Source organism: Microtus oregoni, unplaced genomic scaffold (genome assembly GCF_018167655.1).
Source record: "Microtus oregoni isolate MIOR12 unplaced genomic scaffold, Mior012 000055F_ref0000237, whole genome shotgun sequence".
Lineage (NCBI taxonomy): Eukaryota > Metazoa > Chordata > Mammalia > Rodentia > Cricetidae > Microtus > Microtus oregoni.
Genome location: NW_024543831.1, coordinates 1,571,996 through 1,588,408, shown reverse-complemented (window position 1 = coordinate 1,588,408; position 16,413 = coordinate 1,571,996). Strand labels below are relative to the sequence as shown.

General features: G+C 50.1%; 3 protein-coding genes across 10 annotated transcripts in view; all 3 read left to right on the top strand.

The window, feature by feature from the left end:
• The window catches only part of Kmt2a (lysine methyltransferase 2A), an 84,495-nt gene extending 78,886 nt beyond the window's left edge, over nt 1–5,609 (top strand). For all 6 annotated transcript variants that reach the window (XM_041638469.1, XM_041638466.1, XM_041638468.1 and 3 more), the window contains one exon: nt 544–5,609. In XM_041638469.1, coding sequence (XP_041494403.1) covers nt 544–819 — 276 coding nt within the window. In that variant the 3' untranslated portion in view covers nt 820–5,609. The remainder of the gene's footprint in view (nt 1–543) is intronic.
• Nucleotides 5,610–5,730: 121 nt separating this feature from the next.
• Ttc36 (tetratricopeptide repeat domain 36) lies at nt 5,731–9,464 on the top strand. The gene is made up of 3 exons (XM_041638489.1): nt 5,731–5,997; nt 6,963–7,151; nt 9,132–9,464. The coding sequence occupies exons 1-3, from the start codon at nt 5,886–5,888 to the stop codon at nt 9,392–9,394; spliced, it is 564 nt and encodes a 187-aa protein (XP_041494423.1). The 5' UTR covers nt 5,731–5,885; the 3' UTR covers nt 9,395–9,464.
• A 25-nt stretch (nt 9,465–9,489) lies between these two features.
• Nucleotides 9,490–14,885, top strand: Tmem25 (transmembrane protein 25). 3 transcript variants are annotated; one of them, XM_041638476.1, is made up of 9 exons: nt 9,490–9,509; nt 10,107–10,200; nt 10,454–10,765; nt 11,906–12,196; nt 12,394–12,525; nt 12,838–12,868; nt 13,037–13,137; nt 13,448–13,534; nt 13,680–14,885. In XM_041638476.1, the coding sequence occupies exons 2-9, from the start codon at nt 10,131–10,133 to the stop codon at nt 13,751–13,753; spliced, it is 1,098 nt and encodes a 365-aa protein (XP_041494410.1). In that variant the 5' UTR covers nt 9,490–9,509; nt 10,107–10,130; the 3' UTR covers nt 13,754–14,885. The 3 variants fall into 3 exon arrangements, with proteins under 3 accessions (XP_041494410.1, XP_041494412.1, XP_041494411.1); XM_041638478.1 differs by lacking the exon at nt 9,490–9,509 and adding an exon at nt 9,615–9,662 and having other exon boundaries at nt 13,411–13,534; XM_041638477.1 differs by lacking the exon at nt 9,490–9,509 and adding an exon at nt 9,668–9,806 and having other exon boundaries at nt 13,411–13,534.
• The last annotated feature ends 1,528 nt before the right edge of the window (nt 14,886–16,413 follow it).

Here is a 16,413-nt window from a genome sequence, read left to right as displayed (position 1 = left end):
GCTACATAAGTTTTAGGGTCTTACTATATGATAGGAACAGTCTTCCTCTAGTCTAGTGCCTATAATCTAGAAATTCCTCCTCCAAGCATGTTAAAAAAAAAATAGAAACTAGGAGAAAAATGTAGAATTTTAAAAGAAACTGGCTCCTCTGTGGAAACACCAGGAGCAGAATAGGAAATGATCTTCAGCCTGAGCAGCGGCAAGTTCAACCAGAGTGAGCATGCCATACCTACCATCCCAGCACTTGAGCTACGTGGGAAACCTCTCGCCTCAGGTTCAAGGCCAGCCTGGGCTACATAGAGAAGTCCTATCTCAAAATCAAGGTGTTTCAGACGTGATGCCCTAAATTCTGTGGTAGAGGGAAGACCTGTCTGCTGAAAGTTGTCCTCTGACTGCCACCCATGTCCCATAGTGCTTGAAAGAAAGAGTAAGTTCAGGGCTGGAAATGTGAAGTAGTAGAGTGCTTTACTACTTAGCATGTGCAAGACTTTGGGTTTGGTTCAATAAATTAATAATAAATAGTTCTTTTTCCTACATGTGTAGGGCATTGGTTGCTACATGTTCCGAATTGATGACTCAGAGGTAGTGGATGCCACCATGCATGGAAATGCTGCCCGCTTCATCAATCACTCATGTGAGCCTAACTGCTACTCCCGGGTCATCAATATCGATGGGCAGAAGCACATTGTCATCTTCGCCATGCGCAAGATCTACCGAGGGGAGGAGCTCACCTATGACTACAAGTTCCCCATTGAGGATGCCAGCAACAAGCTACCTTGCAACTGTGGCGCCAAGAAATGCCGGAAATTCCTGAACTAAAGCTGCTCACCTTCCTGTGATGGAGTACCAGGACCCAGGGCCACCCAAAGCCATGCTGAAGGACTTCTCAGCAGCCAGGAGCTCCAGGATTGAGCGGGCAGTTGAGGGTCCTCTGGCTGAGCACCCTAAAGTCCCACATTCACATCATGTGATCATAGTCTTGGAAAGAGGGGTCTCAAGGAAAAAACCATGGTTGGCTTTCTCATGGGGCCTTTCTGATTGTTTGTTGGAAACATGGGTAACAGGCTCCTGGGAGATTTCCCTGGAGGAGCATGTAGAGGGTGACTCCCAGTGGAGATGGGATCTGAGCATGTCCTCAGAGCAGTTTGTCGTTTTCACCTCAGCCCTCTCCCAAGCCCTATAAGCGATGGGTCAGACAAGAACCCAGATTCAGGGCTGGTGGGATGCCTGGCAGTGTGCCAGTCAGGCCTGGCCCGTGGCCATCTGTTCAACAAACAGAAGGTCTGGTGGTTTTCCCTACTTAAGAGTTTGCTTTGATTGGGAGACAGGTTTCCTAGCACCTCTGGTGTCAAAAGGCTGTCTTGGGGTTGTGCCAATTAATTACCAAACATTGAGCCTGTGGCTGTAAGTGGGAGTGTTACCCTGTGAGCCTTACCACAGCCAGTGACCTTTCTTGACAATAGAGCGGCTCCCTCTCTATCCCTTCTCTTCACGCCTTCCCCCTCCTCCATCCTTCATCTGCTGCTTCCCATTCTTCTTTCTGGGTGGCAGGGCTTGTCTCCCTGCTCAAGGACACTCCCTAATGGGTATAGGAAGTGCCTACAGAAAGTCCCCTGAGCCTGTAAGCACTCCAGGTGGGGAAGTGGACAGGAGCCATTGGCCATAACCAGACAGAATTTGGAGATCTCATAAAGCTCCACTGAGAGTTTTAAAGAGATATATGTAGCAAGATTTTTTTACAACAAGCTAAAGATGATTTCAGTAGGATTTGAGTCCCGCAACAGCCAGGGTACAATAACCAGGATAAGCCCCAGCCCTTTCTAGGACATGCTTGCTTTCTTTTCCCTTTCTTAAAAGACATAGGAAGATGAGTTTCTAAACGGTCAGTGTCCAGCTGAAAGAACACTAATCAGATTTCAAGGCCCCAGACTTGGGGCTAGACCACATGTGCTGGGGGGCCTCTGCCAGCTGCCTGCAGTCCGGCTGGCTGAGCAAACTTAATGACACTACTGCCTGGTTACTTCTTAGGATGTGGACAAACAGCAACAAATGTTTCTTTCTTCCCCCAAGATAGTGTCTTGAACCTGTTAAATTAAGTCATTGGATTTTACTCTGTTCTGTTTACAGTTTACTATTTAAGGTTTTATAAATGTAAATATATTTTGTATATTTTTCTATGCGAAGCACTTCATAGGGAGAAGCACTTATGACAAGGCTATTTTTTAAACCGTGGTATTATCCTAATTTAAAAGAAGATCGGTTTTTAATGATTTTTTTATTTTCATAGGATGAAGTTAGAGAAAATATTCAGCTGTCCACACAAAGTCTGGTTTTCCTGCCCAGCTTCCCCCTGGAAGGTGTATTTTTTGTTGTTCCATGTATAGCTTGTTTGTGCCCATTGACATAAATGTTCCCTGGGTCTGCTCTTTCCGGTAATGGAGAAAGAAAGTCACCGCTCCGTTAGGCACTGCCCTCCGTTGCCGAGGAAGCTCCCAGAGGCACAGCAGTCTCTCCTGCACTGCCCCCTCCCTCTAGATCAGCTCCAGAGGGCCGAGCAGCGCATTCCACTTCCCGCACCTTTCTCTTTCAGAGTTAGCAGCCATCAAGTTGGCAACCTGACCTTTGCCATCACTGTCTGCCTCATAGATCATCTCCTTTCCTTCTTGTCTGTCCGCCAAGTCCTTGTTCCTACAAAGAACCCACTGACCACCTCGTGCCCTCTTTGGGGGCAGCCTGTTGAAACTGAAGCACAGTCTGACCACTCGCGATCAAGCAGATCTCTGCACCTGACACAAGGTTTCAGGGTAGTGTAGTCCAAGTAGAGGGTGGGGCGTCCTCTTCTCCTATGGAAGTCAGCAAAGCAATATGATGCAGCCCAGCTCTCTGCCCAGGACTCATGGCTCTGCTGTGCCTTCCATCCTGGGCTCCCTTTTCTTCCATGACCTTAAGAACTTTGTCTGGTGGCTTTGCTGGAACTTTGTCACTGTTTCCACTGTCATGTGGGAAGCCCAGCACTGTGGCCAGGATGGCAGAGACTTCCTTGTCATCGTGGAGAAGTGCCAGCAGGGGACTGGGGAAAAGCTCTCTACCCAGACCTCACCTCCCACCCTCCTTTGCCCTTGAACAAGATGCAGTGGCCCGAGGGGTTCCACTAGTGTCTGGTTTCCTTTCTTATTGCACTGTGTGAGGTTTTTTTGTAAATCCTTGTATTCCTATTTTTTTTAATGAGAAAAATTGAAGCTGCATTTGTTACTGAAACGATTAATGCACTGATGGGTCATGCATTCACCTTGAGAGAGACCCAAAGGCCAGTCAGAGGGTGGGGGAAACTCAGCTAACAGACCTAGTTACTGCCCTGCTAGGCCATGCTGTACTGTGAGCCCCCTCCTCATCCTCTTTCTACAACCCTAATCCCTGAGGACGGGAGGAACCCACCTTCCCTCCTCCTGCCAGCTGCAGATGGTTTGCCTTGCTTCCCACCCACTGTCAACCACAGAAATCCCTCTTTCAGCTCAGCCTTGAGTCCATTGCCAAAATTCAGCATACCTGCCAGCAACTTGGGGGATAAGCCAGAGCGCCCCCACAAGAGGGAAAGAGGGTAACCAAACAAAAGGCACAGCTGTCTCCAAAATATGTCTGACTTCATTTTGAAAGTGACCAAGCGAACCTCTGCACAAAAGTGCAGTTTGAGGACTTGCGTGGTGGGTCATTCCCAAGAATCCCCTAAGGGGCGGTCCACACCCCTAGGAATGACAGCTGCAAACCTCGTGGGTTCTCAGAGCCAGCTCTCAGACGGCTTTGCTGCTAGAACCTGTTGTGGCTGCATTTCCTGGTGGCCAGTGACAACTGTGTAACCAGAATAGCTGCATGGCGCTGACCCTTTGGCCGGAACTTGGTCCCTGGGCTCCTTCATTGTTAACCACCATGTCCAGCACAACCCCTTCCTTGTTTTTAGACCAATCACAATTAAGGGGGAAGCCCTGGTACCTCTTAGGTTTCAACCCAAACTCCTTTGCCAGGACCCAGCTCACCTCTGTCAATCCCCCGGCCAATCCAATGAGCACCATGCAGCAACCTTGACATTTAAAAAAAAAAAAAGAAAAAAAAAAGAAAAAAACTTAAAAAAAACTAAAAATTAAAAAAAGACAAAACACATATAAAAAATATTTTAATGAATGTATCTTTCTAAAGGACTGACGCTCAATCAAATACCTGAAAATACTAAAGGTCAGAGCCTCATCAGATGTTCACTGTTTTTGGATTTGGGATTCCTTTTCATAAAAACCAAGTTGTTGTTTTTTTGTTTGTTTGTTTTTAAGGAAAAGCGGGTCATTGCAAAGGGCTGGGTGTAATTTTACTTTCCTTTCCTTCATTTTAAAGCAATACAAAGTTATTGAGCAGATAGTTTTGTGCCGAATCATGAAAAATCATGAACACCAGTCAAGTCTCTCACTCTGAAAACTTGCAACCTTTTTGTTTGTTCGTTTGTTTTGGTTTTCAAATAAATATAAATATATATATATATATAGGAACTAATATAGGAATGCACCATTGTAACAGCCTAGTTCAGTCCATGGCTTTTACTTCTCTTAACACTATAGATAAGAATTGTGTTGCAGTTACTAGTCGAGGCAGGAAAACATCAGGCTCCTGGGGCCTACGCAGGAATCCCGAACCACAAAGGGATGACAGGCACCCGTCCCCAAGATCAGAGTACAATGCAGAGTGGTGTTACCTGGGCCCTTCCTGCCTGTGAACGTTGCCAGTTGGTACCTGTACTCCTCGTTTCTCTACTTTTGGTTATGAATGTTGGGGTTTCCACCTGCATTTAGGGGAAAATTGTGTTCTGTGCTTTCTGGTATCTTGTTCTGAGGTACACTAGTTCTGTCTTTCAACCAAGAAAATAGATTTGTGGTGTTCTTTTCTTGACCTTACAGTCTCCTTAGCAAATACAGGCGGTTGAATAATTGTTTCAAGAGCTGAACAATGACAAGCTTCGTTTCTAGACTAAGACATTTCTCAACAACTGTATCATGTACAATGGATCTTTTGGGGTTGTTTTGTTTTGTTTTTCCCTTTTTTTCCTTGTGTTCTTCCAAGCTTCTGGTTAGAGAAAAAGCGGGGGTGGGGGAGGAAAATGTGTCTAAAGTCCATCAGTGTTAACTCCCTGAGACAGGGACGAAGGAAAATACTTTAATAGTTCAAAAAATAATAATGCTGAAAGCTCTCTACGAAAGACTGAATGTAAAAGTAAAAAGTGTACATAGTTGTAAAAACAAAAAAGGAGTTTTTAAACATGTTTATTTTCTATGCACTTTTTTTTATTTAAGTGATAGTTTAATTAATAAACATGTCAAGTTTATTGCTGCACTCAGCTTCCTTTTGGCCTTGGTGGGAGGTGGGGAAGAGAGGGGCATGTGACTGGGTTACTGAGTGCCCAGACCTCCCTTCTTTAAGATGGTTCCCTTACCTGGGGTGTCCTTCACTGAGTGGTGATGTGTATCTGTGACCTCACAGGTTCTGGATGAAAGGGCTTCGTTTCTGTCTACCTATATCCTCTAATGGGAGGCTAGTGGTTTCTAAACCCAACTATAATAAAATAAAAGCATTTGGTCCGGTCTGTGCTCCACTCCACCTTAAGGCTGAAACAGGGTTTGTTTATTCTGTGTTAAGGTTCAGTTGGGAAATACTGTAAAACCACCAGACCAGGTCACTAACCCTAGCCATGGAGGCTGAACCAAGGGCTGGAAGACACCCCTTCTGATTTGGCAGCTGTGCCAGAGCAGAGCCTCCTCCATTCACAACTGCCCCTACAAGCCCTACCCTGTTCCCACCATCCCCCCCTGTATCCTGAGTTACCTTTGGAGACCTTGGAGCTGAGCACCATGGGGACTCCAAATGACCAGGCGGTGCTGCAGGCCATCTTCAATCCCGACACCCCATTTGGAGACGTCATTGACTTGGACCTGGAAGAAGCAAAGAAAGAAGACGATGAAGGTAAACCTTTGACCTTGGCATCGTCTGCCTCCCTGTCGACTGACTAGCAGGCCCCTGAAGTTCCCTAAGAGTGTGGTGAGGCAGGACCCCTCAATTCCCCCTCGCAGGTTATGGTAGGGGTTGGAACCAGGGAGGTCCTCTGAACTTCAGTGCGTAGGGTTGCAGAAATGACTGTCAAGAGAAGGCCAGAGTCCATCTCTCATCATTCAGCCTCACCACTAAACCTACCACTAATCTTCCCATGATCCAAGTTTAACTGTGCTGCTGAAGTCAAGCTCTCAAGTCTTTGACATAGGGGATGTTACATGCCCTCCCCCCACAACAGGGATGGAAGACAAACAGGACGGGATGGTGGCTCAGTTGACACCCTGACATGACATCAGAGCTTCCTTTGTTAACCACTATTACAAGCCAGGCCCTGAGCTAGGTAGCTGCTGCCCCCAAGGGAACAGCATGATCCATTGCCTAATAAGAAAGATGTTTGGAGCTTTGCTTCTGCCCAAGTGAAGCCTGAGCCTTACTGAAGCTTCAGACTGAAAACCTGAAGGACAGATCTGGAGTGATTTTCACAACCTGGGATTGTTACAGTGGTCTGTGTCAGAGGCAGTGTGTAAAGCAAAATGAGGACGAGCCAAAGACAAGGGTTCAAATCTAAGCTCCACAACCTGGGACTGTGGTCCACTAGAACACGCCACCAATGAACGAGTTGTTGAGCCTCTCTCCACCAAGATGAGCCATCCAGTATTCCTTTCAGGTCTCTTAGCCAGTGCTAGTTCCCAGTTTTTGTGACCTCAGCTACTCCTATCCCTGACTCTGCAAGTCATCTCTGCTGTGATCCACACACACCCAGTCAGCTCTGGTTCAGGCGTCTGTCTCATAATGTCGAAGCCCACAGTGGCTTTTTTTTTTTTTTTAATTTTCTTCCCTACCATGCACGTCCCCACCTTATTTCTTCCCTGGTACAGATGCTGTTTTCCCTCAAGCACAGTTGGAGCAGTCCAAGGCCCTGGAGTTGCAGGGAGTCAGGGCAGCAGAGGCTGGGGACCTCCACACAGCCCTGGAGAAGTTTGGCCAAGCTATATGCCTGCTCCCTGAGAGAGCCTCTGCCTACAACAACCGGGCTCAAGCCCGGCGACTCCAGGGGGATGTAGCAGGTGAGGAGGGGAAGACACCAGAGATCCTCCACAGAAAGAACCCCTTCCGTGAAGGCCAGAGATGAGTTGGCTGTGGGCTGGGTTTAGTAACACAGATGCTAAACTCCCTGACGCCCATGTTCTTATAAAATCCAAGACGGTATGGAGTCGGCTAACTTCATGAGACTGTTATGAAAACCAAGAGGCTGCATTCTGTTCGTGGATTTAAGGAACATTAATAAGAGCCTTGTGGGCAGTGGGTAGGCAAGAGGAGGGCACGGGTAGAAACCGTTTGTTTAGCAGTTACTGCGGACCAGGCAGGATGCAATCAGCTGGCCTGTAGTCGTCCTCATGGCCACCCTAAAAGGTGTGTGTTGTTATTCCACTGCAGAGACAAGAAAGGGAAGCTTACAGAGATATAGATAGACGGCTTCCCCACCCTCCTCCAGCTGAGGAGTGGCTGACCTTGGATATCAAATAGGTGGTGGGGCTCTAAATCCCGTGGTACTGCTCCCTAGGGAGCTCATAACTAGGTTACCAGCAGGCAAATCAGAGAGAAAGCAGCATGGGACCTCTTCTCGAAGGGTAAATCCTGAAAGATGAGGAATTAGTTGATACAGTCTCTAGGAGCCTAGAAAGCATGCCTAGGTCCTAGGGCCTCAGAACTCCAGACTGGCTGGAGCGGGCCCCATGGAAGGATGGAAAGCCAAGCATTGCTGAGGTGTGCAGAGACTCAACGGTGACAAACTACCAGTGTCAGACTGAGAAGGTGATTGTCGCTCAAGGATGTCGTGTGGACAGAGAAAGCAACTGGATGAAACCCGATGTATTCGGGTGACTGTGACTAGAATGGGGACCATGGGACAGAGAGGAATAGTACCAGGGACTGGGCCAGATGGGAGTGGAAGTGTACGCCAGAGACCTGGTAGAGAACCAGCTCATATAGAGGACTAGTTGGTGGGGGTGTTCCCCGAGCTTAAACTAGAAAATTTGGACTCCACTCTAATGGCTGTAGGAGATACCCACAGAGCTCCTTTTGCAGGCTTGTCTGCCATAGGTTGTTGGTGACAGCCTGCAGGTGGAAAGCAGGGAGGTAGGTGACCCCACCTGTAGAGACTTGGATACCGGCAGCCGAGAGGAAACTGAGCAATGTCTGGGCCCAGAGCTGCTCAGTTTGCAGTTTGGATGGGGTAGGGAACCAGAACCGGAACCAGAACCCCTGACGGTGGAAGCTCAACCTTTCTCCATGATGGTGCTGAGCAACACCAGGGTCCTGGTAGCCGCTTTAGGAGACTAGAAAATATGGATTGAAGCAGGGTCCAAAGAAAACAGCTGGTGGACTTTACAAAAGCCCTAAGCTGGCTGCCTGGGGTTCTGAGTTCTGACACTCAACCCAAGTATGTTCCTCTGAGAATCACAAAAATAAAACAGGGCAGCCAGCTCTGGCTCCACAACCTCCTTCCAGTGAAATCAGATACAGGGCAATGAAGAACATGCAGGAGGAAATGAGAAGAGGGCTGCTTTCATAGTCTGCACTAGAAAAGACGGGGAAAGGTGAAGAGACTGGCGTTACAGCAGGAAATAGTTGTATAGGCAATGATCTAATTTTTGAACTCTAGGATTCAGAGTGGGTCACCATACACACAGTAGATGCTTAGCCACTGTGGTGTGAGCTATAGCCATTTGACAGTTGGCAGATTCCCTAATACAATGACCAAATCCTCTCGGCAACTTTCACGTTTGGATCCATCAGTGGTAGAACATACTAGGAACAAGGCCGGGGCGAGCCATGGACTTTAATCTCAGCTTTGCATTTGGGTAGTCCCCCAAAACAGTTTTATCAACCTTTCATCTCCGTATTAGGAGTAACAATCCTTCTTGGCTCAAAAGTCTGCTACACGAAGGCGAGTTGTGAATGGCGGGGTTGGGCTGTTCGGCGGGTTGGCTGGGGCTCGGATGCCGCACTTCGCTGACCCGCGCCATCTCCCCGTCGACCCGCAGGTGCCCTGGAGGACTTGGAGCGTGCAGTGACGCTGAGCGGCGGTCGGGGTCGCGCCGCCCGCCAGAGCTTCGTGCAGCGCGGGCTCTTGGCTCGTTTGCAGGGCCGGGACGACGACGCCCGCAGGGACTTCGAGCAGGCCGCGCGATTGGGCAGCCAGTTCGCGCGGCGCCAGCTGGTACTGCTCAACCCGTACGCCGCGCTGTGCAACCGCATGCTGGCCGACATGATAGGGCAGCTGCGCGCGCCCAGCAATGGGCGCTGAGCGTGGCCGCGGGATGATGGAGAAGGGAACCCAGACCCAACCAAGACCCAATAAAACTTCCTGGACTGCCGACTGCGTCTGCTTTGCGTCCGCCCACTCACCAACCAGCCTCAGGGTGGGGACCGCGGCGTGGGCGGGACTGGAGTGGCCACCTGCGCGTACTCGGGCAGCGATTGGTCCTGCCTGGCGTGGGCTCCGCCCTTGCAGCGGACTGCGGCGCTCCCCAGACTTAAGCAATTGCTGGGGCGCTGCTCCGGGAGGGAGCCTGGTGAGCCCTTCGCTCCGAAGCCAGGGATGCTCCGGCGACCCCCGGCTCTGAGATGCTCTCGGCCCAAGTCCACCTGAGCGCCGAGATTGGGAAAGGGGTGCATGGCGAAAGATGGGAGGGAGAGCCAGTCCTGAAGGGGACCGGGTCAGGAGAAGGACGATCCCCTGGGGCAAACGGGAAGGGCGCATGTGGACCGACCCTGTGTGTGTGTTTATGTGTGTGTGTGTCTGTCCGTCTGTCTGTCTGTATCTTTGTGTGATTGTCTGTGGTCAACTACTGTCTGTGCCGGCAGAGTGGCTCTTCCTTTGGGTCTTGTTGACTGTGTGCCTGTTTGTGCCCGCGTGTTGGCCACTGAGGGCCAGTCTACACCAGTGCATGGCAAATTCTTGCAGGAATTGCTAGGTCTACCTGGCTGGGACCGAGACTATACCCTTTTCTCGGCAGCCTGGAGGCCTATCCCTGACCACCATGGAGTTGCCTCTGAGCCAAGCTACCCTTCGGCACACACTACTGCTCCTGCCAGCCCTCTTAAGTTCAGGTACTGTTCATCCTTTTGACCAAACATTTAAGAGACCAGAGCCTCCTCTTTGCCCTGTTCACCGGTATCTCCTCTCAAGATACCCACTCCAGGCTAAAGCTGGGTTCTCCTATCCCCACTTCTCTACCATAAGTAAAATAAGCCCCTGGTGAGAGAAACCAGCTTGCCTGTCTCTTGGCCTGCTGCCCCTCGGTAACAGGACTTAACCCGGGCCTGTCTAAGCCCCTCCCAGAGGCTACCTGCTGTGTTCCAGGACAGGGGGAGCTAGCACCACAAATTGACGGTCAGACCTGGGCTGAGAGAGCACTTCGGGAGAATGAGCGCCATGCCTTCACCTGTCGGGTGGCAGGGGCATCTGCCACTCCCCGATTAGCCTGGTACTTGGATGGTCAGCTACAGGAGGCCACCACCTCAAGACTACTGAGCGTGGGCAGGGAGGCCTTCTCTGGAGGCACCAGCACGTTCACTGTCACTGCCCAGCGTGCCCAGCATGAGCTTAACTGCTCCCTGCAGGACCCAGGGAGTGGCCAGCCAGCCAACGCCTCTGTCATTCTCAATGTGCAATGTAAGTATTCCTGAAGTGGGCAAGAGGAGACGTTCCTGCACCCCCAGCACAACAGTTTGGAGTGTTTTGTTTTGAGGTAGTCTTACTACGTAGCCTAGGCTGGCCTCGAACTTGCAAATCTCCTGTCTCAGCCTTCCTAGTGCTGAGATTCCTGGTATGCATGACACATTCAGCTTTAACAGGACATTCACAAACATTAAACACTTTGCAAATGTAGCTTGCTTTATCCTCATTGATCTTATAAGGGGGTTTCTTTTTTTTTTTGTCTCTATTTTGCAAATGAGAAATTGAGGCACAAACATGTTAAACAGTCTGCCCAAGGTCAAACAGACCTTAAGAAGCAGGTCCAGGATTCAAATCTATGGATCTTTTGTCTGGCTTTATATTCTTTTTTATTTTTTTTATTATTTATTTATTTATTTTTGGTTTTTCGAGACAGGGTTTCTCTGTGGCTTTGGAGCCTGTCCTGGAACTAGCTCTTGTAGACCAGGCTGGTCTCGAACTCACAGAGATCCGCCTGCCTCTGCCTCCCGAGTGCTGGGATTAAAGGCGTGCGCCACCATCGCCCGGCTCTTTTTTATTTTTATACTTTGAAACTTTCTTCAAACCTAGTATGTAGCCAAGGATGACTGTGACCTTCTGATCTTCTTGCTTCTTCCTCCCGAGTGCTAAGATCTAGGCAGGTACCACCATGCCTGGTATAAAGACTGAACCCAGGACTTTGCGCACATGGTAGGCAAAACACTCTACCGACTGGGCTGCAACCTTAGTCCAGATTTTTAAAATTTTAAGGCAGAGTCTTGCTATGTATCCAAAAGGGGCCTCACTGGAACTCTCCGTGTCTCAGTTTACAGAACTCTGAGATTGCAGGCATGACAACCACATGGCTTTATGCTTTGCAAGGTATCAAACCCAGGACTTTGTAGGCAAACACCCTTCTGATTGAGCCACACCCCCAAGCCCCTGCCTTTCTATCTTAATCACTGTGAATTAATGCTGTGCTGGCAGGCCCAGCTACCTGTTCCTTAATGTTCTTTCTGAGGAGATTCGTAGGCCCGTGCCCCCATCCACATTTGAGAAGACAGGGCCAGAGTAAGGGGCTGTAATAAAAACATAATATTATTCTCTGCTCTGCTTTAGTTAAACCAGAGATTGCCCAGGTTGGGGCCAAGTATCAGGAAGCTCAGGGTCCAGGCCTTCTGGTAGTCCTGTTTGCCCTGGTGCGGGCCAACCCACCTGCCAATGTCACCTGGATTGACCAGAATGGACCGGTGACTGTCAACGCCTCTGACTTCCTGGTGCTGGATGCTCAGAACTATCCCTGGCTCACGAACCACACTGTGCAGCTGCAACTCCACAGCCTGGCGCACAACCTCTCAGTGGTGGCCACCAACGATGTGGGTGTCACCAGTGCCTCGCTTCCAGAACCAGGTAAGCAATGTGCCTGCCAAACTGGTCAATCAGGCACAAAGGTCCTGGAATGGAAAGGGAGGACGTGTTGCCCTGTGGGTGGCCTTGTGGATGAGTTGTCCCCAGCCACCTTGGGCAAGGACAGTGTAGATGGAGCCATGGCATGTCAGGGTTGGGGGTACCGCCCACTTGCAAACTAACCAGTGGACAATCTGCAGGGCTCCTGGCCACCCGAGTAGAAGTACCACTGCTGGGCATCGTTGTGGCTGGAGGGCTTGCCTTGGGCACTCTAGTGGGGTTCAGTACCTTGGTGGCCTGTCTGGTCTGCAGGAAAGAGAAGAAAACTAAAGGTAGGGCCAGAGGCAGTGGAGGCCGAGGGTGGTGGTGAGGGGTAAGCAGCAGCAAGGGCAGCGGGCAGAGCCAGATAGAGCCGGGTATCTCTTACATGTGGCAGGGCACTTACTTGCAGGGCAGGGCAGGGCTGGGGTGAGACTGCCCACACTGTAGGCAGCAGGGACAGGTACTGGAGCTGTCTCTGGTCCCAGAGCCAGGCCTGGGCATTTGAGAGACTCTTGGCTCAAGGGTCGAGTCAGAATAGGCAGGTGGCAGAGCCCAGCATGGGAGGGCACACTGATTCTGTGGCATGGTTTCTTTGTCCTCAGGCCCCTCCCGGCGCCCATCTCTGATATCTAGGTAATGCTCCCTGCGGCTGGGCAGATGGGCTAAACTAAAACGCAAGGCATGGATTTTAAACTATAGGACAGGTGGTAACCGGGGGCTTCTGGGAGGTCTGGATCGAGCCTCAAAGCGGACTGCACCTGCTGGTACCAGGGTCTGTCTTAGCCTTTGTCTATCCTGTAGTGACTCCAACAACCTGAAAGTGAATAACGTACGCCTGCCACGGGAGAACATGTCCCTCCCATCCAACCTTCAGCTCAACGACCTAACTCCAGATCTCAGAGGTATGTCTGGGACCAGTTCTCCCCCTGTGCTTAATCTTTAGAACTTCTAAGAAAGAGAGACCCTGGGGTTTTTTGTTTGTTTGTTTTGGTTTTTTGTTTGTTTGTTTTTTCTAGACAAGGTTTCTCTGTAGCTTTGGAGCCTGTCCTGGAACTAGCTCTTGTAGACTAGGCTGGCCTCAAACTCACAAAGATCCGCCTGCTTCTGCCTCCGAGTGTTGGGATTAAAGGCATGCGCCACCACCGTCTGGCTGAGACCCTGGTTTTGAAGCACAGCCCTGTCCTGGGCACCATCCCGTTTGTCTCCCAACAGGGAAAGCAACAGAGCGGCCGATGGCTCAGCACAGCAGCCGCCCAGAGCTTCTGGAAGCCGAGCCTGGTGGCCTCCTCACCAGCCGAGGTACTGGGCAGAGTCCTGCCTTCTCCTTACCTCCTCTCTTCATCCCTGTGCTTAAAGCCAATACCTCTGGGTGCTGGAAGCAGAAAGGGCTTCCCCAAGCTCCAAAGACTAGGATTACAAAGTCCCTGGCATCTCTGACCCACAGGTTTCATTCGGCTCCCAATGCTGGGCTACATCTACCGAGTGTCCAGTGTAAGCAGTGATGAGATCTGGCTCTGAGCTTGAGGGTGAGGCATGAGGCCCAGGTGGCTCCCCAGAGCATCCTACCCCAATGTCTCCTTCAAGCCTTTCTCCCTGGGCCACGTTGTGACCATGAAGAAGCCATGTCACTGCCACCTGGCCCTCCTGGCAGGGGTACCCTGTGGTCATGCATGATGTACTTCACTGTACTCTAACCTGCAAGGCGTAGTCTAGCCTTGGCAGGACCATTGGTCAGAAATAGGCTCCTTGCACTCACTCAGTTTGGGGCCTTGCATGTGGTAACTGGGCCCAAGCAGATGAAACTCTGGCCTAGTGTGTTCAGGTGTCACCCACATGTAAGAGATGGGCCTACTACATGTTCAATACTAGTATCCTCTGCATCGCATACAGTAGGCAGAGGGATGCCCATGTGGGGGACAGGAGGGTCCCTGCACAACTCAGACGTCCTTCCTATGCTATGCAGCTTTCTCCCTCCAGGGAAAACAGGACCCTGCTAGCTGAACAGAACCAAATTGCCCTTTGCTCAGGAACCAGCCCCTTGCCCAGGGACCTGGCCAAGCACAAATTAGTCCCTTTTGCTGCATATCTCTGCCTTTTTGTCCCCACCTCCTCTTGGGCATACACTAGACCTTCTCCACTGGGCATTAGACCTCACTGGCTGGGGCCCCCGGTGTCAGCCTCTGGTATTAGCACAAGATGAGCAGGAAGAAGTCTGCTGATCCCCAGGATGGCATGTAGCTATGCATTATTTTGTACAAGTGTTCCCCCTTTAAGCACATTCCCTAGGAAAAGGAGGAACCAGGGCCTTCAGCGATTCACTGTGACTGTTCTGAGCACTCGGGATTGCCGGTTTCCCTCTCTTCCTGTCTCTCCCCACTGTAGCGATATCCTTGACCAGTCCCTGGCTGCCCCGTCCTGTTTAGGGGATGGTCACGGTGGGCATGTAAGCCAACAGTGCCACAAGATTTAGGGGGACACAGAGAAAGCGGGAACCGCGTAACCCCAAAGAGCTAAGAATCTTTTAAACAGCGACATGGAAATGACTGGAGAGCAATAGAGCACAGAGTCTACTTTCCCTCCTTGGTATCTCGTTTTGTAATTTTTCTCATGTTACTGGCTCGTGCTGCACACACAGTAAACTACCGTGATTGAATAAGTATGTCGTTGTTCATTTCCTCAACAATTTGTTTGTGTTTGTTTTTTGAGACAGGGACTCATGTAGTCTAGGCTAGCTTTGAATTCACTATTGGGCAGAGAAAGATGGATGACCTTGAACATCAGATCTGCCTTCCTCCACCTCTCAAGGGCTGAGATTAGACATGGACCACCACCCTGGTTTTCCAAGTATGTTTTAGAAAGAGTCTCACCCTCTTTTTCTTTTTGTTGTGCTGGTGATGGAACCTGGGGCTTGGCACATGCCACGAAAGTGCTTGACTACTAAGTCTACACTGCTAACACATAAACAGCCTTCTCTCTCTCTCATTCCAACAGTTTTATATCCACAAAAGAGCACAGAGGATAATGTCTTATACAAAACACAATAGATCCAGAGGAAAAATATGGAGCACTTCACAAATTTCCGTGTTACCCTTGTGCAAGGACCAGGCCAATGTGCTCCGTATTAAATGAGTTTTCAATCACACAGCAGGCAGCTGAGTACCCCCCATGGTCACAGCTGCTGTGAGTGTGGAAACGTGAAATGTCCGTGTTTGGTCTGTCAGGCTCTCTTCCCATCGGTATTTGGCTTCATTACCCATTGAGTTGCTTAAGCCCAAGCTGCCTTCCCTCCAGCCCCATGTCCAGTCTATCACCAGGCTCTGCTGGCTCTGCCTCTACTGGCATGTCTCTCGAGAGGAGTATTAAAGGAGCAGAGGGGCCTTGCTAGGGCTCCCTCTCCAGCATCTTAGCAATAGATCACACTCTTTGGGGCTAGTCTTATTTCCACATATTTGTCCTGGAGTCATGCAAACCTGTGCAATGAGGTCCCTATAAAATTTTCAAAAGACAGGGCTCAGAGCTTCCGAATAGACAAAGAATAATGCTCATGCTTCTGAATTCTGATTTCTGGCCTGCATTCATGTCTGTCTTGGGAGACAGGGAGGTGGGAGAGGAAGCAGCAGCTTTGCTCCAAGTTCCTACAGTGGTGGGTGAGGCTCTGCAGGCTTCCTTGCGGCTAGCACAGAGCCACAACCAGCTCCTGTCCAGGCAGCAAGAGCTTCCATGTACTTTCGTCAGTCTCCATCCTCTCTTCTGTTTTACTGGTTTCCCACACTAAACTTTAAAAAAACAGATGTGTAGCCAAGCGCTGGTGGCGCACGCCTTTAATCCCAGCACTCAGGAGGCAGAGGCAGGCGGATCTCTGTGAGTTTGTGGTCAGCCTGGTCTACAAGAGCGAGTTCCAGGACAGGCTCCAAAGCTACAGAGAAACCCTGTCTTGGAAAACAAAAAATTAGGTGTGTGTTTATTGCATGTGTATTCATGGACATGCGTGTGGCTGCCAGAGGACAAGTTCTGGTAGTTCTCCCTTGCCATGCGAGTCGCAAGGCCTGAACTAGGCTGCCAGGCTTTGCAGGCAAGCACCTTCACCTGCTGTGCCTCTTGCACATACTTTTGTAACCAATGTGTTGTGTTAAATGTCCTTTGTTAAAAACAACTAGAATGGGGGGGGGGGGTAGAGA

Coding starts and splice junctions, on each gene's coding strand:
- Ttc36 (XM_041638489.1), top strand. CDS start 5,886: ATGGGGACTCCAAATGACCAGGCGGTGCTGCAGGCCATCTTCAATCCC. Junction 5,998..6,962: donor AAAGAAAGAAGACGATGAAG/GTAAACCTTTGA, acceptor TCCCTGGTACAG/ATGCTGTTTTCCCTCAAGCA. Junction 7,152..9,131: donor ACTCCAGGGGGATGTAGCAG/GTGAGGAGGGGA, acceptor GTCGACCCGCAG/GTGCCCTGGAGGACTTGGAG.
- Tmem25 (XM_041638477.1), top strand. CDS start 9,774: ATGGGAGGGAGAGCCAGTCCTGAAGGGGACCGG. Junction 10,201..10,453: donor GCCAGCCCTCTTAAGTTCAG/GTACTGTTCATC, acceptor GCTGTGTTCCAG/GACAGGGGGAGCTAGCACCA. Junction 12,526..12,837: donor GAAAGAGAAGAAAACTAAAG/GTAGGGCCAGAG, acceptor CTTTGTCCTCAG/GCCCCTCCCGGCGCCCATCT.